This window comes from Thermobia domestica, chromosome 9 (genome assembly GCF_964235325.1).
Source record: "Thermobia domestica chromosome 9, izTheDome1.hap1.1, whole genome shotgun sequence".
Lineage (NCBI taxonomy): Eukaryota > Metazoa > Arthropoda > Insecta > Zygentoma > Lepismatidae > Thermobia > Thermobia domestica.
Window position 1 is genome coordinate 76,488,482 of NC_137462.1, and position 23,981 is coordinate 76,512,462.

The following is a 23,981-nucleotide window of genomic DNA, read 5'->3' on the forward strand; positions in this document are numbered from 1 at the left end:
ATTACTTGGGTGGTTTACAAATAAGTTCTATGCTATTATATAAATTTAAAATTAATTCCACCGCAGCTTTTCAATATTTCTCATTTATTTTTCTTAAAAGTCAACAAATAAAAATAAGCTCATGTTACAATTTACATTAAAAATGATATTATATTCTCACTTCAATTATCTATAAAAGTTAAGTTCTTTCCTTATTTCTTTATAGAATAAATATATAAAAAACAAAATTCAACTTACCTTCCAAATATAAGTATTTTCTATCAGCTAAAAACTCCTTTCCTTAACTATCAAGCACAAACGTAGTATCGTCACGTAAACTCTAAACTAGAAGTAAGCGCGTTCTCCAAAACAACATATTTATATTTTTTCACAAATAAAAGGGTCAAACTAATGCCAAACATTTTACGCTTTCTTTTTTTTCAAATCTTAGCGTCCCCTGCAAACACTTTCGTCCAATTACTGTATGTCTTAAAGCAAAATTCTTTTAAAAGACTACCCCCTACAACTTCCCTTCAATACAACACAAAATTTACGCAACTATCTCTCTACAAACAATAAATTCTCACATAAAAGAAACTCTTTCCCTTAAATACAGCTTGTAGCGTCTAGATACTTCACAATAGCCAAAAAAAATACAATACACTTTTGTAGGTTCTGCAAAACGAAAACGAAACCAAAGGTTTGCCTTTTTCAGTTTTATTATCTTATTCACCACTGCAAGAGCTCTTTTCCGTCTCTCTCTGTAAGTATCACACCATACGTTAACATTTTTAAAAACTAAAAATCTAACTTACAATCCATTACAACATGTTGCTTCAATACTAAGGCGTTCAGCTTTCGTGCTTAAAGTCTCAGCTTCAGTCACACTTTACACCACATACATATTTTAATATATCTATAATTCACGTTATACAATAATCCATCTAAGGTACCAAAGGTTCAATCCCCGACCCAAACAATTCAACTTTATGCTAAACAAGCACCGTGTTCGTGGGTTTTCTCGCAATTGTCCCATTTCCACCATTTCATTCATCACTTATTAACGTTGTCTCCTTCACCCTAGCCGTACACATATCAAAGGTGTGCGCCCTACTTACTAGGTCAATGTAAAAAACATCTAAATACTCTCATCATGCATTTTCTCGCAATTCTCCCATTTCCTCCCACTATCTCATTTCACCATTTTTACTCATCCTCTCCCTTAGCCTAACCGGAATAACCATGCAACGTAATCTTAAAAATTTCAATTTCAATATTCCAACTACAAAAAATATAAGTTTGTAATCATCCGTATTATACCCTTATTATTCACTAAGTTCATGTCTCAAATAGCCTCGGTGTTGAAACCAAGGCAAAACTAACATCAAGTCAACTCAAAATCCATTCAATTCATATTCTGTTCATTCCAATTTTCATGTATCTTCCTAACAATTTTAATCCAATTATCACAACACTAATAAAATATTTATCTTTAATGTTTCAAACATCCATGGTTCAATCCTCAGCTCACACCATATATATATATATATATATATATATATATATATATATATATATATATATATATATATATATATATATTCTCACATTTTTAATCTATTTTTTTCTCAACTATAATATATTATCGAACCAATCTTGTCTCTTCTCATCTGCATCTTTTCAACTATTTGACATAAAAATTCAACTAAATTAAAACTTCAAACAAATCCATAACCCCAAAATATCTATATTTTTTATTGCAAATATTATCTTATTTTCCATGTAAGTTTCTCACACTCCTTTTCAAACTACAAAAATCCATTCATGATAGTATCCCTAACTTCAACAATACTTTTTTTCTTTTTTCTCCCTCTGTTAAACCATAGTCATAATAGCAATCTCACTCACAACCTGTCTGTTTTCACCCTTCCGTTTTTTCACAAAAACAAGTACAAAGCTATTCTTTAAAGTTAACAAAAATCTTTTCCAGAAAAATGGCTTTTTCTTTCTTTCTTTTTTCATTCTATCGGAGTAGAAAACATTTTTCTGTCTAACAAGTCAGAAAAATCTTTTTTTTAAAAAAAAAAAAGAGTTACGTTCAACTCGAAATTACAGGGGGTCTCAACCGTCAACAATAAATGTCACATACGTTTTTTCTCAAATAACTTTCTACATCCTAACAACTTAAAAGATCTTTTTTTTCAACTATTTCAATTCTTTCTTTCTTTTCTAAAAAGAATTAGACATACAGGTGTGTCGCAACTAACATGACGTTTTCTCATCCACACAAAATTCACTGTAGGTGTTATAATCCTTAACTATTGCCCTAACAAAACCCACGCCAATTTAAAACCAAGCCTTTTGCTTAAAATAACAATACAGTTCACATGCAATCTTATGTCCCGTCTCCCAGTATGAGGCAATACATTAACTTTTAAAAAGTATCCTTAACTTTTACTTAACTATTCCCACGTTAATTTAAACTGTTCCTTTGCTCAAAAGGACACTACACTTCCCCTATGCAATTATATGCCCCGTCTCTCACTATGGGGCAATGTAACACGTAACTATCTCTTTTTTACATTCTCTCTCCTTCAGTATAATGTCTGTTATCTCTCCATAGGGTGCAATTTACAGTCCCCAATTAAGCAATGTTTTTTTACTCCATAGGAGAGTACACATACAAGCAGGTGTCTATGTTCCTTTCGTTACTCCCTATCAATGGGTTCTATCCCTCCTACGCCATTCTTAGCTTACATGTCTGTCTCATGTCCTGCTGTTAAAGTATTCTCCGACATCCATATGTCACGTTTCAGTGACAATATATTCTTTCTTTTAATGACACAAGGTTCCAATTGTAACAGTGTTACAAAAAGCTTCTCAATTTCAAATTCTATCCTTTTCTTTCATGTTTCTCATGTTTCTAAAATTTATTTGACGTGTCTCTCTGCTTTCCAACAGTTAAAGTATTGTGCAACATCCATATCTCACATTAAATTGACACTTTCTTACTTCCTTAATTGACACAATGATGAAATTACGAGACAGCTACATAAGACCATCTGCTATACATTTAACTCGTTGCTATTCACTAAACAAAGGATACATGCGGCGAAGGTATGTGGACATATAGGTCTATCCCTACTATTATCGCATCTGAATTTGTAAAACCTATAATTTAATACCTAAAAATAAACCAGGAGTAGGTAAATTTATAGTAAAAAAAAATCTTCCTTCACCAGGCCCGCAACCAGCCACAGAGGTTTGGGGGGGCATAAATATGTTATGGGGGACCAAGTCATTAAACATTGTTTTACCAATAGCTAAATTGTGTTTTTTGTATTAATAATAACATTTTGTGTTAAGATGTGGAGTGGCCACGAAAGGTTTTTGGGGGCAGGCCCCCCTCTGGTTGCTGGCCTGTGTTACATTCATTCTAGCCTAGAGTTAGTGGGAGTAAAGAAAATCCCGTCTGGATGGCTGGTCGCGGGATTCAAACAAGTAACTCCAGTACTTAACCGTACAAGGTAGTCGTTCACACTTACACCTGGTTTATGTACCGGTATATCGTATCAACTCGTGAACAAAAAGGGATGGAAGTGAGGTTGATTCTCATTCAACCACATGCACAGCAACCATAGTATTTTTTTTTTTCAATTTAGATCTAGGGTTGAGCAGTAATAGAAATAGATAATACTGAGTAAGATTCAAAATATGATGGAAACTTTAAAAAAAGAAGGAAAGTCATTGATTTTTCACAGATATATGAAAATGTTTGAAATTCGAAGCATGCCTGAATCTTGAGCCCAAACAATTATGTCTAATAAAAGTTTTTTTTTTTTTTTTTACTTATTTGAGGATACTGAATCTTTGAGGTACTGCTTATTCCAATAGTAAAAGTGTTCCTGATCCCATGGACAGGTACGTTTTAAAATAATTTCATCAAATTCAGCGTCCTCAAATTGTTTTTTTTTTTTTTTTTTTAAGTGTATATCGAAGCATGGGTACCCTTACCATTGGCATATGCTGTGCTTCAAGGGTCCCAACTTTGAGGTCATTTTTCTCGTGATCCCGTCAACGGATAAGTTTAAAATTAAGGTCATGTACATATTTATTCACGTTGGGCACTTTTTTACTAGTGGTATAATCTTTAGTTGTTTTGGGACTACTTTCATCAATCGTTATAACTTGTGAGGATGTTAATATCAAAAGTTTCGTTTTCTGCATTACGTTCAGGTTCTTTACAACAGTTCGTTGGCTGATTTCCATCTTAGTGGCCCTAGAGCTCCAACAGATTAGAGACGAAAAAAATTACATAATATCAATAAAAAATATTGCGGTGTTAAATTTCACAGCGATAGATGTCTTGAGAAGCAAAACGTCTTCTTTTGGCAACACTGATTGGAATGGGGAAAAAGACACAGTTTCCGCATACATTTAAAGTGGGTAGCCACAAAGGAGTTTTAGTGCAACCTATTTCATGAGTAGACAGTCAGTCTTGTTCTTCTTCTTCTTTTTGTTAAATATTTTTGTCTATTTTTTTTTTTTTTTAATCTTCTCTAGCTTCTCTTGAAGTAGCCCACGTGTAGAAAGAACAAGATGTGTGGGTGAATGACCCGGATGTTTTGTACTTACGTACTTTGTACTAACAGCCTATTCTGTCCTTTTTTTTTCCTTTATTTTCTTAAAAAAAAAGAAAAAAATCTAGTCTATGTTGATTAAACCTGAGTGATTTGTTCATTTTGGTTGTTTTGCAACAGCGGCAACCACCTTAATTTCAACAAATTCTCGAGAGAGACTGTTTTGGATTCTATTGGCGAATCCCTGCCAAAAGGTACAGTGTTGCCAAGTATATTTATTTATCCTTAGAAGAAGTGCCATTAACATACCTCGATGAAGTACGTAACTCGTACGAACGAATTAAATAAATAAATCAAATAACTTTTGTAAATTTTTTTGTGAAAACGTTTCACACACATTTTTAAAAACCTTTAAAATTTCGGTGTTGTTTCTTTCTATTTTTTTTTTATTACTGTAGTCTTGAAAGCTAACGGACGAATTATTTTGCACTACAATCAGTGGCGGATCTAGAAGGTAAAAAACTAAGGGAGGCAATCAGAACCTAGATTATGATAGATATTTCATGAGTTTACTATAAACTTTCAAAAATACCTAATTAATACGTTAAATTAGCTATTTGTTACTCAAAAAACTGGAGGCCTTGGCTCCCCCCCCCCCCTCGGGCTAGGTCCTCCACTAGCTACAACCTACAATGGCTGATGGAGTTACGGGCAGCTTTCAGATGTTTGAGTCTTGTGGTCTCATGTTTTACTTTCTTATCCAGCACCGAGGTTATGAAAGACAAGTATGGAATACTCTGCAGATCGTCCTATGCTTGTTCCATTCGAAAGCAAATTTATCTTTTTTTCTTAAGGAATGTTTTGAACAGGGAATACTATGAGTTAAAATTCTATTTATTTTAAATTGATATAAATAGAAGAAAGTATATATTAGTTTGTTTATTTTTTTAATAATATAAGGGTATCAAACATATTTAGAGTAAGCAAGAAAATAAATGTCATAAAATGTCAGTTTTGGAACAGGAAGTTCAGCACGCTTGTTTATGTAGTTTATATATATATATATATATATATAACGAACTCTGCAAAAAGATTTTCTACAGAGCAAGGTAAGGAATCTCGAGGCAGGTCTACAACTTTTACTTGGTTGTTGGCACAAGAACTTTGTTGAGACTGGTTGTTCTGTTCCTCATGTGAAATCACCAGGTAGTCCACCCGTTACTGCTGCTGTTGTACAGTAGGGCTGCCATATTTCAAAAATGAAAATCCGGGACGCTACTAAATTACTGTGTTGTATACTCATTTATTTTCTTCCATTAGATATATCTAGTTGTCCAAGTATTACGCAATCACATTTTTAGTCATTTTAGTAGACCTCCTCCCTAGTTAAGCAAACGTAAGAAGATGATTTACCCCCTCCTTCTGGTAAGCATTTTTTTTTTTTTTTTATTTCTCAGGATCTGTTATGTTTCGTGGCTTTCAGAGTCTGTTTTAATTCATTTAAGGTACAATGTTTCCTTTCACACTTTATGTCTGTTCGTGTTATATCCTTTTATTAGAACGGTTAATTCATTGGCAATATATTGTGGTGGCGTTTGTTATCTTCAAATAACTTCTTTTGTTGAATTTTTATTTTATTTCTGTTAACAGAATAATTATATACCTAATCTTGTGAAAAAAGCAAATTATTATATCCCCTTTCTTCTTCGCTGAAATCCGGGACATTTAAGCGTCCCGAGAAATGTTTTCGGGACGCAGATCTTGATTCCGTGACGGTCCCAGATTTTCCGGGACGAATGGCAACCTTATCGTACAGGTTAGGAAAAACTTTGCCCATAGTCCCCCCCAAAAAAAAAAAAAATCAACGTGGCGTGCGTCTTGCGTGACAGGCATTCCACAAAAGACAATTGGGCCTGTAAACGTTTATACTTGAAACCACACTGATTTACAATGGTACAACAAATTATGATGTAGATAAGATTGCTCGTGGAGAATTGTGTGTGGAAATATTAGATCGGATAGAGGGAGACGAGACATTTCTTAACACAATTATCTCCGGCAATGAGAGTACATTTCATATCAGTGACATGATGGACACCCACAACTATAGAATCTGGGGCAGCGAAAACCCACGTCAAACCATTGAGCACGTCCATGACAGTGCAAAGGTATATGTGTTTTGTGCCCTCATTATTATTATTATTATTATTATTATTATTATTATTATTATTATTATTATTATTATTATTATTATTATTATTATTATTATTATTAAGTATTCTGCCTTTTGGTAAGTCCTGGGACTAATGAGGGTGATTTTCTTTTTGTCTTAATTTTCAGTTTGGTTCTGAAAATGTTTCTTCCATGTTTCTCGATTTTCAGCTTCCTCGTTTAACTCCCAATATTTTCTTCTGTTTTTCAAATCATCGATCACTTTGCTCTTGTTCTTCCTATTCCTCACTTTTCTTCCATCTTTCCTTCTATGGCAATATGAAGAAGACAACTTCTTCACAAGATGTGTCCAATCTAATTCACCTTTCTGAGAAGGATGGTAGCTAGAAGCGTTCTCTTCTCTCCTATACGTTTCAAAACACTTTCATTTGTTACTCTCTCTGTTAATTTTATCTTCTCCATCTTGCTTCAACACCACATTTCGAAGCTCTCCAAAGCAAGCAATGTCCAAGTCTCTGAACCATACAGTCCAATGCTCCATATATAGCACTTGACCCACTTCTTTCTTAATCCAATATTAAACCTGCTGGTTAAGACTGACCTTTTCTTGTTGAGTTGTTTTTTGGCTATGGCAATTCTTAACGTAATCTCTTCGGTATAGTAAGCCTATCTCATCAAAATACTTCCCAGATATTTGAAATGTTCGAACATTCAAGTTCTCTTTGTTCTATCCGTAATGGTGCATTTCCACAGGTTATACTCATGACTTTCGATTTTTCGATATTGATTTCCATTCCGTATAGTTTCCCAGTGTCAACCATTTTGTCAATCATCTCCCGTAATCCTTCTTCAGTTCTAGCTATAATAACCGTATCATCCGCATACCTGATCTTGTTAATGATCTGCCCTCCAATCTTGAAATCCCCAATTCCCATTAATGCTTCCTTCATTAAACACTCACTATAAATGTTGAATAATTGGGGCGAAGTACTACATCCTTGTCTGACTCCTCTTCCAATCTCTACCCTATTAGTTTCTCCTTCATTCAAGTGGAACTTCATTCGTTGTTTTAAGTACAGGTTGCGAATGAGTCGTTGGTCCGGCGGGATGTTTGCCTCATCATCAATGGCAGTAACATCGAACCAAAATGAGACTTTAATGTTAAACTTAAAGTGTTTTGCTACAAATTGACATCTCTCTCTCCTTCATGTAAATAATATATGTATTTACTTTTACAAAATTGTAAAGTCCTTTTTGACACCTTGTATTATACATAGTAATTTCTGCATTGTATATGAAAGCGTTAAAAATTTACGTACATTTGAGCTGCTGAAGGGAAGACAATATGCGCCTTTTTTGAGTGAACTGGAAACGGAAGTTCAGTATTCTTATCCAATCCAACGCAATGACACAAACTAAACAAGCTTTTTCTGCCACATGCACTTGCAATTAAACTACTTACATACTGTTCTGTGATCGATCCCAATTCATTCCACCTAATAACTCAATTTATCCGGAAATGCCGCTTCCCATTGTTTTTCCTCGACTTGCTCATCTGAGCTTTTACCTAAAACTAAACCAAACTCAGCGCAACGATCCTTAGGGGTCCAGGGTGAAGAGGGTTGGCCTTCGCGCTCCTATCTACATCATTTTTAAAAATCTTACGCCACGGAGTCTGTGTGGTTGTTTTCGCTGACACTGATCTCATGATATAAGCCCTATTAGTGCCTCAAGTCCTGATGTTATGCACTGTTTTCTGTGCTTACATGCTTAATTGATTTATTCGTAAGTGACATGCATTTTAAAATTATTTTATCCGTTCTTGTTAACTAAGGAAATGTAATTCTTTTGACCTCACTAAGTGACCTCAAGTAAACTATAGAAAGACGAGACATTGATAGTGTAGCGAATTCCAATTGGAGAAAAACAGTACTAATTATGACAGCTGGTACCGTTATTTCATTTATCAGCTAGTTTGTTTCAACGAATAAATAAACATTGAAAAATACACGTTGATGACTTGCACATTTGTACTACTAGGGTATGTACAATGTATCCTTGTATAGTGTTAGTGGTGTGACTTTTATTGAATTCCTTCCAAAATCGTATTGGATTTTGTTTGATTATCAACTCTGATACTATAGATTAGATCCTTATGGCGGAAAATGGGTATGAACAGCTTTTACTTTCACTTAATAATATAGGAATTTCTCAAATTAACATTTTTATGGGTCTAACAATAATGCGTTATTATTTTAAACCATCAAAGAAGAAGTTCCAGTTTGGTAATAGGCTTTATGGTTCCTGTGGAAGTCGTATGGCTGGTATCCTAACTATACGTTCTGTGTTTGCTCTGTTTATTGAATAAATTGAAGGGCTTAGATTTTCTGTGCTGATTCTGTGACACAACATAGGGTCTACTATTCTAAAAACCTTCAAATTCTAGCAAATGTCTCTAAAAGTTACATTGAAATGTGTTTAGGGAAGAGAATTAATTTCTGTTTTCTTTTAAATTTATTTATTTAGAGTAAATATGGGTAATATTGTGATATAGGTGATATCGTGATATACTAGCATCATGACATAACCGTCAGTGGAATTGAAAAGTTTTTTCACGTTCCCTGAAGGTACGTGTAAACGTAGGAATGTGTAAACCTTCCAACTTCACTCATATTTATTTCATAGTAGCTGCTATTATAACATATCACAATATTAGGTATATCACGATAGTACCAACGTTTATCTTATATGACAACGCAAAGGAAGATAAAACAATGAAGAAAACAATTTTTGTGGAAGAAATTAAAATGCTTTCATGCATCGTTAGATTCGATTAATCAGAATTTTATTTATAGAAAAATGAATAATTATACGAAGTGCTTTATATTAACAAAATATAGACACGTCATGTCTATGGTACTTATCACTAAGCTACTTAAGGACTTAAATTCTTATCGCATACACGTGATCTATAATACAGGATGGTGCAATTCATGTAGAATAATGTGTAACCTCTCATTGCACATATAGCCTTTCCACTGGTCTAATTGCTAGCTAGGATTAGGATAATGAATAAGGTTACTGGGCTTTCGGCATATATGGCCATGTTACCCCGTCACATATGAGGGATGACGTTCCTTGGCGTTCACACTGTCCGAGGAAAGAGAAGGAAGAAAGGGCTGGCGAAGGAAGGAAGCGGTTAGATATCATCCCGACACATGCCTGGTGTGAATAAGGAAAACCAAGGAAAAGCTCACTCAGGATAGCTAGCGTAAAAAATCTTTACAGTTTTTCGGCCGAGTGTCCTCACCGAGAATCGAACCCGGGACCGCTCGCACCAAACATGAGAGCGTTAGCGTCTAGTTTCTAGCGATTTCGCCTATGGTGCGGGTGCCCCGAGTTCGATTCTCGACAGGATAGTGTTGAAATTTGAACGCCTTACAGTGATTCGGATTGAGTCCAGGTCTCATACGGCTTCGGTGCTGAAATTTAGCGCTAAACCCCAACCAACAAACACGTTAAACAGGGAAATAGCACAACAGCCTTGAAAGCTTTATCTTACAACTTGTCTTTCAATTTGATCTCCACGTGGCCGCTTCTTGTTACGTTACGCGAAGAACACCCAGTCTATATTCATTTTTATGTGTTCTGGTTTGTTCTGGTATGTATTTAATTTCACAGTGTCTATGGTATCTCTCAAATCTCTCTATCTGGCCACTTTTGTATAAACTTAAGTTATTCTCACAGAAAGAAGTCTGACAAAGTAAATTTTCGAAAAAATGGAGCCCAGGGAATCATTACGCATAAACTTTTGGTTGGAGGTTAGTTTGCAAGAAGTTTTGTGACAAAACAGCCATATTGTACACGTTACTCATTAAGAGCCTGACATAGACTACTAAAAATAATACCATTTTCCTTGTGCTTGTTTTTCATAAGTGAAAGGAGATAATGAAATGCAATTTACCACTATTATAGATAATGTTATTCTACAACAGAAAATGTGAACCTAAAGAATTTTCAGTGTTGCCATCCATAGCAATTACAGTGTTGCCAGAATAGCATTTCCCTCAAAATCTAAGTTAAGCCAACGACTAGAGGAACGAACTCAACTGCTTTTGATTACGTATCATGTTGTTTTGGAATTCTCTGAACTCCTTTTTAAATAACGTTATTATTTAATTTTAATAACTGTATGTTAGACTTTTGTTTATTACAAACTAAATATAACCATTATTTAGAAAGTAGTTCACAGGATTCCAATATCAACATGACACGTAATCAAATGCAGCTGAATTCGTTCCTCTAGTCCAGCGTTTCCCAACCTTTTTCAAGTTGCGGCACACTACAGGTGTAACTTGAATTCTCGCGGCACACCCATATTATGTGTATATATATATATACACATATATAATATACACGTATATATATATAATTATTACTATTATTATTTGTAAATATAAAATACCGTGGTATTTTTGTGATTACTGATCTCCTTCTTACAGAGAAAAAAAAGCTCGATCACTGATTTTACCTCGTGGTAAATCATTATGCTTATTTTTCATTCTAATTTTAAAATAGAAAACAATTGCAATGAAATATAGGACTCGGGTTTTTAAAAATCCACTTTCTCTTTCGAAAACTGTATCTAACCTTTAACTAAAAGAGAAGATCACTAAATAACGAACAAATAAACAAATCTCCTATGCTTTTAAAACACAAATGTATGTAATTTGTATGCATGTTTGCTTTGTTGAATTTATTGAATGATATGTTAAAATTTCAAGTTACGAAATAGTATGCAACAATAAAGAAGCAATAATGGTCATGACAATGATAAAAAAACGTTTTTCAACATTAAAAATGTACAGAAAAGTAACACAGTATGAAACTTAAAATTGTAGATTTATAGTAGAGTAGAAGTTTATAGTAATGTGAAATACAAATATACATTTTTGCCTATATCTTGGAATTTGGTTCCTATAGAATTAATAATTTGTTTCGATTTCCTCGCGGCACACCAGCGGCCCATTCGCGGCGCACCAGTGTGCCGCGGCACACCGGTTGGGAAACGCTGCTCTAGTCGCTACCTTAATTTATATTTTGGGGGAAATGTTATTCTGGCATCACTGTAATTTCTATGAATGGGAGCACTGAAAATTCTTCAGCTTCATATTTTCTCTTGTAGAGTAACATTATCTATGATTGCAGTAAATTGCATTTCATTATCTCTTTTCACGTATGAGAAAAAAGCACAAGAAGAATGGTAAAATTTGTATTATTTTTAGTATGTCAGTCTCTTAAAAGGGCAGTTTTCCAGTTCTAGAGATCAGTTGTTTATCAATTACGTAATCTTTCACTACAATAACATTTATGGATCGAACAAATGGTGTGACATTTTGTGTGCTATCCTGCATAACCACTGAAGAGTACTAAAGTATTTCTTCGTTTTTTTTTTTTTTTTTTCTTAATTGAGAGTGATATCATACCAATTAAGGAAGGGGTATTATATGTAGGGAAATTGTAGTAGGTGCTGGTTGGTGCTCTTCTTCTTTTTTAATTTTAGAAAGGAAAAACTTAAATACAAGGTTAGGATTAATTTAGAGTGCTGTAATTTAAGTAATGAATTCTATAGAAGAAACACCAAGGCCAAGGTGATTATACCGTGGCTCACGAAGCGTAAACAAGTGCTTTTCCTGAGCAGCATACGTATACATAACGTTGTAAAGTAACTAAATTAAAACTCATTTAGACAAAAAGAAAAGAAATAATAGTGAAAGTAGTGATTGCAATTAAAAAAAAGTGTACGATTTTGTAGCATGATTCATTACTGGAAAGTTATTATTTTGAATCGTAAACAAGTGAGAAAGTGGATATTTTTTAATATTGATTTAATAAACGACCGCGAAAGTTTCTAAAGCGGAGTCTAGAATTCTGAAGTTTTGATCATCCTTATACATAGGATATATACTACAAACATCGGAGAAGTAAATTAAAACTCAAGGACTCTTATATACACTATCTGTTATTATTATTATTATTATTATTATTATTATTATTATTATTATTATTATTATTATTATTATTATTATTATTATTATTATTTTTAATGCCTTAATGCCAACTAAAAGCAGAGAATTCGTGTTATTATTCAGTTCAAAATGTTTTGTCCTCTCGAATTCTGTCGAGGAATTTGAAGTTTAAAATATATAAAACGATAATCATGCCTTTTGTTCTGTATGGTTGCGAAACATGGTCGCTTACGCTGAGAGAAACACACAGATTGAAAGTATTTCAGAGCAAGATCCTGAGACGAATATTCGGGCTCAAGAGGAACGGGAATAGGGGATGGCGGAAACTTCATAACAACAAAGTGCATAACCAAGGCCGGATCCATGATTTTCTGAGGGGAAGGGGGGTTCACCAAATAACTTCTAGTATCTTTGAATTAAATTCGAAATTTTTAAATGCCTTTAGGTATCTGTGGTGTGATTAAGGAATTGCCGTGGAAATACTAAGTGACTGCTCTCGATGAATCCTTTTGCTTCAATCTCCAGAAACTTGTCTGAAACTATTGATAGTGTATATTTACAACGAAGGGGGAGATGCACGTGCACCTTTGCATCCCCCTAAATCCTGCTCTGTGCATAACTTATACCATTCACCAAACATTGTTACGGTCATCAAGTCTAGGAGGATTAGGTGGACAGGTCATGTAGCCAGAATGTAAGAAAATAGGAACGCTTTGAAAGTTTTAACTGGAAATCCAATCACAAAACAACCATTAGGGAGATCTAGGTGCAGATGAGAAGACAATATTAAGATGGATCTCGTAGAAATAAGAAAACAAGATAGAAACTGTATCCAGTTGGCTAAGGATAGAAATCAGTGGAGAGCTTTTGTGAACGCAGCATTGAACCTCCTGGTTCCATAGGCCATAGAGTTAGTTAGTTATTATTTACTTACTTACAAATAAAGTTCCAGATACACGCTAATGTCTCAACTTGATTTTGTTTGTTTACTTGGGGGTTTAAGAGAGAGCAGGAATATGTATAAATTAAAAGCTTCCATGTAACATGGGTCATAAATAGTTTGTTATAGTACATCTCGAGCTTACGAAATTTCTTGGAGAAAGGCGGCACAATAGTTCAACACGTACGTTAATAAAACTGTACTTAATTTTGCCCACGAGACAAGTAAGGCTTTCTCGTCTGGGTTCCGTAAATTTTTGTAGAAGTGTCGTCTTGTCTCGATTATCGAAGATTTCTTTCTCGATCGTTTCAATTCTCGAAAAGTTTTTCTCGTTTCGTTTCGACAATCTGTATTTCCTTTCCGTAAATTAATGTGCAAGATGTACGTATGTCTTGATCTTTTTTCTTAACTTCAATCAGAAGTTACTAAAATTGTTCCGTTTCGTGAGAGATCCACTAATCCGAAATACAACAACTCTGAAACCATATACAGTATATTATTGGAGTATATTGTACAATGACTTGTGTATCTTTACACATTGATAAATGCCCTTCAGTATGTTCGTACAATCGCTTTATCAATTTATAAACTATGGATCATGTAACACTTGAACAGTGTTTGAAAACTAAAACTTGTGTGAGCTAGTGCTGCTTACGAGACTTTGTTAATACGTGAGTTGAAAATTAAGATAGAAAATGCTATGTAAATTAAACCAAAAGAAAAAAAATTAAAGATGGAATTTGAAGTGATATATCGTGATTTTTTCACTTTCATAATACAATGTATCTTAAGGTGGACCATTACGTGTTCCCAGTGCCATGGTAAATGGTGCTTGAATAGTGTGGCGTTGCCAGATAGTGTCGACTGTTTACTGATGCCAGATAATAAAGGGAGTAATCATGGAATTCTGCTTGGATACTTACTAGAGAAATTAGTTTTCGACTCTTACCGCAATTCCACTTCTCGAACTGCAATGCTAGAATCCAGGAAATTTCTTACTGTGACTACTACAGTAAACGTACAAATTTGGCAACAACGCATTGTGGCGTTCTGCGCAAGTATCATCTCAAAATCTATTTCCTTAAATCTAAATTAATATTTAAATAAAATATGAAACATAACACGAAAAACGGTCAAACAATATATCTATTTCGTGATAAGATCGTTACTTTAAAATACTTTACACACACAAATAAACATTTCATAAATCGGAGCACTTCTAGTAAGATCTAACAGCAAGTGTCATCTTGTGTGCTCATTGTAAAACGAATCAAATATTTTCTTTTATTTATTACATTTTTCCATATCAAGAGATACAACCAAATGAATTAGTGTCTTGTGTTCTAGCTGAAACATTACTCTATCTTATAGTACAATATTTATAATACGTAACGTTTCATTGCGCAGTAGTTAAGGCAATGAGCTAAAATATGTACTCACTTCCGGGTGGTGATTCACCTTAATATTTTAGTTTTATTTTCGTTTATCTAAAACTTCTATCTATAGTCTATGATGCCAATTTCCCTGGAATTATTAAAGTCTACAACGTTTATCAACAACAAGAATGGGAAGAGAAGTCGAAGGAAGTCGGCCAGACGCTATATTTACAGGTACTATTCCAGTATATGCCTGGTAGGACTGAGGAAAAATTCTGAAAAAATCTCAGGGAAGATTGCTGGCCACTGGATTCAAAGCAAAGACTTCCCGATTGCGAAGCGTGAACACTAACCACTTAAAAAAAACAAAACACCTTCTGATTCTATTTTTTTCTACATGATTCTTTTCATGACTACTAGACTTGACATGAACACGAACATAGGAACATCGAGGATAAACCGTCATGCTATTCAGAGAGACTCGAATCTGCAATGAGTTTCATCTTACGATCATCAGACTGCTCGACAGCGTAACACAAGCAATCACTAGCCTACTCTCTCGGGTATAATTTATGTCAATATATACACCCAAATAACTCAAAATACAATTTAAGTAGGTTTTAACCTAAATTTGGACTTGTCGATTTTAATTCTATATGCTCAAACTTTCTTGAATTTTTCTAGTTTATTTAGAGCTCAATAGATATTGTACCCAGCAAGAATGTTTATACCAAGTACATAAATCAAATATTGCACACATACATGCGCAAAATTGTGGGTCGCGGTGGTTCAGTGGTAGAGCGATTACCTCTGGTGCATGGGGTCCCTGATTCGATCCCAGTTCGCGCCAAGTGAACTTTGTGGTGGACAAACACCGTGTGCGTGGGTTTTCTCAGGGTTCTCCCGTTTCCTCCCACTTTCTCCATTTCACCATTTCATTCATTTTTCATAATCACCGTCTCCTTTAGCCTAACCGGCGGATACGTGGGACGTGAAACTCACATTATTTCATATATGCACAAAATTAACATAATTTACCATTGCAAATACATGTTTATGACCTTGCGAAACTTTGTTTGTTTGTACCAGATATATTTTTATCAAGCAAATTACATGTTTGTTTGCCGAAATCGTTCTCAAAAAGCAGCTATTTGTGATCTTTAGTTAGTACAGTAAGTACCGCTAACTCGACTTACTGTGGACTGAAAAGGATGGCAAGCTATCGAAAATGTCGAGTTTTACAGAATAAGGGGTGGGTATTCACAACTCATAATATTTTACCGCATATTACTCTAATGTAAAGTTTAGCTTACAGTTCGGTACAGTCATAAACCTTCAGACAACCATTCTAACGGCTAGCAACAATAAAGAGGAATGTGAGAGTGGTTATTGGCTGGCAGTGGCTACCTGGCTTTCTTCGTTCACTTCACTCGTTCACTTCTCAACCTATCCCACTCGTACTGAGAAAGCGAGTGGGATAGGTTGAAACTTCCACGAGAAAAACAAAACCTGTCACCTCTCTTACTGTCACTGTGAATTGGTAACGGTAAGAAGATCCAAAACTTAATGTCACAAAAAAAAAAAAAAAAAAAAAAAAATACTACTAAAAATCAATACCGTAACAAATCTTTGAGCAGAATAGGGAAGTATGTGGATATACACATAAATATGTAATTACTGTAATTACAATAATAGAGCAATCAGTATAAAATATACCCATACGTACGTCCACAGTGAGGGAAAAGAGATTTTCAATTGCCCCTCTAGATTTTCAAAAGGGGTCCGATTCTTCGAAGTACATATCAAAATATATTAGATTTGCTTATTCACCCACTATATTATTTAATATATATATATATATATATATATATATATATATATATATATATATAAAGTTGTGCGATGTGCATCAATAATAATTATTTTACATGAAGTATTCTGTGCATCAAGGTGTGTATATTAGTGACTTCAGTTGTCTGTCAGTCTTTTGGTCTTTCTCCCATCCCCCTTGAAAGAAAAAACTCTGCAGGCGTTTCTGTGTACCTATATTGTTTGCACCGAATAAGCGATGTTAGAAATTATTAGTCTAGCTACTAATATACCATCACATTCTTTCAAAAATAATGTCCTACTTGATCAGCAGAAATCATTCAGAGATTTAAAAAATAAAAATAAAATAGCGATCGTCGAATTATATGGAATGCCGAGATACCAGGAATCGAGTTTGCGTGACTCTAGTGCACAATATGTACATCCGATGCTGAAAGAACTCTTGATCATATAGAAAAGTCCCTTAGCAACAAGAGCGAGACCTAAAGATCCAATTAAGAAGTTGGATGGAGAGAGGATGAAACTAGTTCGCTAGCCTCTCAAAAGATGATAGTCACACTAACAACCTCCTTAGAAGGTCAGTCTCTCAGAAGATTAGGAAGAAATAGTAACGAAATTAAAAAAAGCAAAACAGAATGAAAAAAAAAAAGAAATGTTACGATTTGAAGGTTGTTGAACTGGTTTGTTCTTGTCCTCCCACAAGATCAATGAGGACATGGCCAAACCGTCCGACGACTTGGTTCAGTTCCTTGAATCGTGATGCTGCATAACTGGAGTGAAGAGCTTACTTACTCTGCTACTCGGGGAAATTTCTCTTCTATTATGCAGTTGATTGCATGCAGTTCATGGTTTTCATTTGTCCCTTTGCATCTACACGACTTGTGCTGAGATTCTCTGGCTCCAGTTGCTAAAGTGCTAAAGGCTATCACGAATTAGAACAAGCAAAATCTTACTTATAAAGAACAAATCGTAAACAATACGGAATTGATAATAGAATATTAAATGATAATTTGGCCTATGTACAGTCATGTTCAGGGTAGCTTGAACAATCATACGCTTTTCAGAAAAAAAAAAAAAAAAAAAAAACATGACTAGGCCTACTATATAAAATAACTTGATATGTGACAAATATTGATGCACTACATTTTTCGTACCTTTAAAAGATAAAATTTCTAGTTTTACGTTTCACGACTATGTTCTTTAGGATAGAGGAGACGAATGATTAATGAAAATGAAGATAATGAAAATATTGGTTGAATAAGAATATGAAAGAACCCTGAGAACCCCCCCCCCCATTGACACGGTGTTGTTGACCAAAACTTTGCATGATGGAAGAATTGAACCAGGGACTCCTTCCACCAGAAGTAAGCGCTCTACCACGTAGCCAACGTAACCCTCATTTCTTTAAAGTTATCTCTTTCATGTCTTACTAATAAAAATATTTTGCCTACAAGTACGAATAGTAAAGTTTAAAATGAGATGAATACTTGTATCTTAGGAAAGGGCGGAGGGTACTAGTACCATCGGACAAGAGCACCGATTTCTCTGTAAATTTGGGGGAGACCCATTCAGATGCAGAAGGTATATATATGAGGATTTTAAGAGAAATTGCATTCAAATTATGCCAAATATTGTATATTTATAAATACAATAGGGGTCCACATTAGCTTTGGGGGGCCGGGCCCCCAGGATCGGCGCCCTTGCCATCGGGAGAAACTCAGGTTCGGTGAGGCGTGGAGACAAGACTAAAAGGATTTCTAAATTCAAGGTACAAATAATCCTTTTGGTTTGACGGGGACTAAAATTTAGGTGACTTTCCATATGAATCAGGATAATTTTAGAACTTTTTTTTTAAAAAAATATTGTTAATATAGAGGTGAATTTCGTGATGCTTTTTTGAATTTTCATTAAGAACTTTATTGTTCTTAATAAGTACAGGATGCTGTTAAAAATGTACTGGTGTTGGAAAGCCTGCTCATCTATACCATATATAACAGAAGAACCTGTATGATAAACATGTCTGTGTGTATTGTCTGACACAAGATGTTTGCATCGAAAGCAGTCATCTGGAACCGTTAAATTTTGTATGTAGATAGATCTTCACCAGACCTAATCGTGTACAAAGCCATTCTTTCGATTTTCGACTCGAGGGAAGACTGGGAAAGGATCAAAAGTTACGAAAAAAACGTATATATATAGTGAATAATAGCACCTGTGAGACAGGCAACCCAACTGTTTTTCTTGTCGTCCAGGTTACACACCTTTCAGATCTTTCAATTCTTCTGCATTATCCTTACTCTTCTCGTGTGTGCAACCAATACTCCAGCTAGTTTACAGATAAAACTATATATATATATCGTCGCATCTAAGGTTTGAAAAAACTGGAAAGCTTGCTTCGAAATGTTAATAGTATAACCAAGAATAGAAAAAAAGAATAACTAGGTGGAACAATAGTTAGGGATGCGTTCGAGTCGAGTCGAGACAGAATTTTCCTGACAAAATTCGAGTCGAGACACAGCTCTTCCAATAGAAAAATATATATTTTTCGAGTCGAGACATCACTTTTACAGCACATTTTCGAGTCGAGACAGTCTCAAATCTTGTCTCGTGCGCATCCCTAACAATAGTCCTAGAGACGACTAAGAGAAATAGGAAAAGAAATTGAGTTAAGACAATGTTCTAAAGAAACTGTCTGTTCTGAAAAACTTGGTGGAAATTTTGATGAAGGGAAAGATGGGGAGAAAGAGAACAGAAAGTAAGAGACGATTTCAGTTGATGGTTAGTGTGAAAAATGACACAAGAAAGTCATGAGAAAAATGAAAAAAATTAGTAGTTGAACAGAGTATTGAAAATTCTTAATTTGCGGAACAAGTGACGCAGTAATGATACAACGCTTTTAATGACGGTAGGTCTGATATTGGAAAAGAAATGACAATTTCTTTTCTTTTTTTTTTTTTTAATAGAAAACTACTCAAAATCATTCGGCATTCTAATAAAGAGTGCTTATCTGAAAGAAGAACTAAGGCTAACATTTAACTTACAAATGGCTAACATGCAAACAGAGCAGTGCAAAGTAGTTTTCGTTTAATTTTATGTGTCAGCGACGTTTGAACAAACTTTTAAAGTTCATCCGGAAGATAATGTTGAATTCTACTTGACAGAGAATGTTTAATAACAAGGTCGACAGAAGACGTGCTCTAATTCTTTAAGATGACAGAAAAAAAGATGTCTTGTAAGAATTGGCAACGCCTTCTGGATACATATCACTCTCTTACATTTCTCAAGTATTGAAATTCAAATATTGGCTAATGGTTGATTTAAATGGTAAACAAGTATTCTTTTTGAAGGTCTAAAGTGACTAAAGTTTAGTTAATAATAGCCAAGGAAGAATACGTTAACAAGTGTAAAGTTTTATCATGAAGGGGGCATTGCACTGCTAGAAGTCCATAGAAAAGAAATACAGTAGCTCTCATAATCGTTTGGTAAAGGTCTTATCTGAGTTGTATTGGATAAACCGTAACAAAAAAAAAATTACTTGTAGTCTGGTGATTAGAACGTTGGATTCATGCTCGCGTGGTCCCGGGTTCGATTCCCCGCCGGTGCTTCCCAATTTTCGATGTCCACTTAGCGTCGTGAGGGGGACGCGGTGGCTCAGTGGTAGAGCGTTCACCTCCGGTGCTTGGGGTCCCTGGTTCGATCTCAGCTCGCGCCGTGTGGACTCTGTGGTGGACAAACACCGTGCTCGTGGGTTTTCTCGGGATTCTCCCATTTTCTTCATTCCACCATTTCAATCATCTCTCATCATCACCGTCTGCTTTTAGCCTAACCGGCATAACCGTGGGACGTAAAACTTAAAGATTTCATTTCATTTCATTTCATTTTTAGCGTCGTGAGGCAAAACTGGGAAGTCACGTGAAAACAAGATGAGACGGTCACTAGGTCTAGAAAGCTCCTGATGCGTCTATTAAAGACAGGACGTCGCAGCGCTCGCCGCTAGGCTGGATGTAGTTCAGCCGGTTGCTAACGGATGGCGCTGGAGTAGTCTTAGGCTGATAAATGGACCGTTACACAAGTGGTTTGGTTTGATTTATTTCAGGGGCGGATCCAGGGGGGGCGATCGGGGCGATCGCCCCCCCCCGAAGAGGAAATTTTCTTATTTTTTATATATAAATAAAACCCATCCCAAAGTTTGGAGCCCTTAAAAGTAGCAGTATGACAACCCACCGCCCCCCCCAGAAGTCGGTTCTGGATCCGCCCCTGATTTATTTAGAGGACAAACTAAAATGTATTTTTGCAGGACGAGTGTAAATAATAATATTGTTTTGACTGAAATATATACAGGGGTTGAAATTTAATAAAACTTAACACTGACATAACCTAACTTAAACCAATGCGTATATCGTTTCTCATAGGGGCATGATGGTTCAGTGCAGGCCCACAACCAGAGGGGGAACTAGAAGGGCCTGGCCCCCCTAAACTTTTTGTGGCTTCTCTAGACCTCAATACAAAATTCTATTTTTAATTCAAAAAACACAACTTAGATATTTGTAAGATAATTTTTGATGACTTAGCACCCCCTAAGATATTCATTCCGCCCCAAACCTCTGTGGCTGTTTGCGGGCCTGGTTCAGTGGTAGAGTGCTCACTTCTCATACGAGGAATCACTGGTATGATTCCAAGAAACCAAGTCCTCTGAGCTTAAGTTGGCAACAACGTGTCAGTGGTTTTCCTCGGCGTTCTTCCGTTTCCTCCAATATTCTTATCGGATCAGTTATTTCAAAATAATCATTTTCCTCAATTATTCGTTTCTTTTATTCGAGAGGGCACAACCGTAGAAAATTTCATTTCACATCAAATCGTTTCTCATCAAATCGCACAACAACCAAAATAACATACATATTAAGAATATAAATAAAGACAAAAAAAAAAAGGTCCGAATACTTCTCTTTCCCTACGGCATATTTGGGTGTTGCCAACACATTCGTGACTAATGTAAATAAAAACCAAGACAATACTTTCTCTTGGGTATCCCATGAGACGAGACAGAATTTTCATGACAAGATATGAAGTGAGACAGAGTTTGTCTAATAAATTAGAAACAGCATACGCTTTCCGAGACGAGACAACACAAAATTTTCATGACGAGATATAAAGTGAGGCAGAGTTTGTCCAATAAATTAGAAAGAGCACACGCTTTCCGAGACGAAACAAAACAAAATTTTCATGACAAGATATAAAGTGAGGCGGAGTTTGTCTAATAAATTAGAAACAGCACACGCTTTCCGAGACGAGACAAGACAGAATTTTCATGACAAGGTACGAAGTGAGACAGAGTTTGTCTAAGATTAGAAACATGTATACATTCCGAGACGAGATGAGACAAGTTTTGATAACAAGACATGAGACAGAGGTTTTTTTAAAATAAATTAGAAACAGACACACTTTCCGAGACGAGACGAGACAGAATTTTCATAACAAGATATGAAATGAGACAGAGTTTGTTTAAGAAATTAGAAACTAGACACTTTCCGAGACAACATCTTTTTCAGATGAGACAGCTTCAACACTTTTCCCACCTTCACATAAAGAAAGAAAAAAAAAAGACTTACCTCACTTTTACAGTGTATTAAACAATAGTATGAAAAATCAATAGACAAGTTATGGAAATTTAGGGGAAAAGCATGTTAATAAAAATCTTGTTTTGGGAAATATACTCTACTAATTGGGGTTAAAGTTGCTTACGAGACAAAAAAAAAAAAAAAAGTGAAACTGATTCTATTAGACGAGCTCTATCTAATTTTCTCTCATAGGATCAATCCTATCAATCCTAGAGGTGAAAAGAATCACAAAATTTATTCGTTTGATTGAAACTATGACATTCTCTTAACGAAGAGCAAATATGGTGAAATCGCTCAACAAAGGATAAGATTAATTGCTTGAAATTACCATCATAAACGCAAAAAAGTATATAAATAGTTTGCTTATCAATTGCTTTTAATCTTTAATATTAAGAAATACCAGAAAGAAAGAATACATTTCTGCTTACTAATCTGTCTTTCTGATGTAATTATAAACTTAATTGATAACATTTTGTGCGCAATACTTGATGATTTATCTGCTTGAATGTGTTGACTAACGCAAAAGCCACGTTTGCAAACAGATGTTATCTTTCATTAACTACTGCGCTGTTTAAAAGCCTTTTATATTTGCTTTGTCTACGAGAACATGCATGCAGAAAGCTTCTATTTGCTTTTGTCAATGGTTTTCAGGTCATGCACTTGCGTTGGATGTCTATAGCTACTAAAGTGATGTGTTTCATCTATTGAGTTCTTGCTTAATGAGTCCATTGGGAATAGGTGTAGATTAGCTACGCATTAAGTTCTCAATGGTTTTACGTTGTATTTTGCCCAACGTAACTTTCTATTATCCTGTATTTACAAGTGTTAAATGATAAAAGGGTACTTCATGAAAGTTTTTTTTAAAAAAAAGTCGAGCTGTGAATATGTTCATTATGAACATCCCAAAGCATTTACGGTGTAAAGTGCCTATACCATTCAAAAAAAAAAAAAAAAAAACTGATTTCAATGGGAAAATATTTTCCTGTTTTCTCTGAAATAAACTACAGGGTGGTCAGAAAGTCCCTTTACATCTGCAGTCCATTTTCATGTTAAGCTGCATTGTGTTCCTTGCAATTTCAGGTTCTGCAGAACGCTTTCTGGTCGACTTCCATGGTAAACGCTTCACTGACGCATTAACTTCTGCACATGTTTCCTTTCGGTGGGTTGATGGACGACCAGAACGAGGAGTATCCAAACACTGCTCAGTCGAAAAGGTTTCTTGTCAATGTCTGATCAATGTCTGACGGTTGGTGACTTGTTCCCCATATTACTGGAGAAAATAGCTCATTCTGAAGAACGTAATGCTTATTGTTTCGTACGATCTTCGTTTGATGCATTATTGTGTTGACTAATATGGGTTACTTTGGAAAGAAGTTCTCAACAAAAAAGAAATAGCTTCTCAGAAGGAAGAAGGAAAAAAATGTATAGTATTTATACAGGGTGTGTAAAAGTTTCGG

General features: G+C 35.1%; 1 protein-coding gene across 6 annotated transcripts in view; it reads left to right on the forward strand.

The window, feature by feature from the left end:
• The window catches only part of LOC145694761 (scoloptoxin SSD14-like), a 287,880-nt gene that overhangs the window by 143,828 nt on the left and 120,071 nt on the right, over positions 1-23,981 (forward strand). Inside the window, exon 1 of one of the 6 annotated variants that reach the window (XM_081771379.1) lies at positions 8,783-8,900. The exons of the other annotated variants lie outside the window; for them this stretch is intronic. Coding sequence (XP_081627505.1) covers positions 8,887-8,900 — 14 coding nt within the window. The 5' untranslated portion in view covers positions 8,783-8,886. Of the gene's footprint in view, positions 1-8,782; positions 8,901-23,981 lie in introns of those variants that run through there. 6 annotated transcript variants of the gene reach the window in all.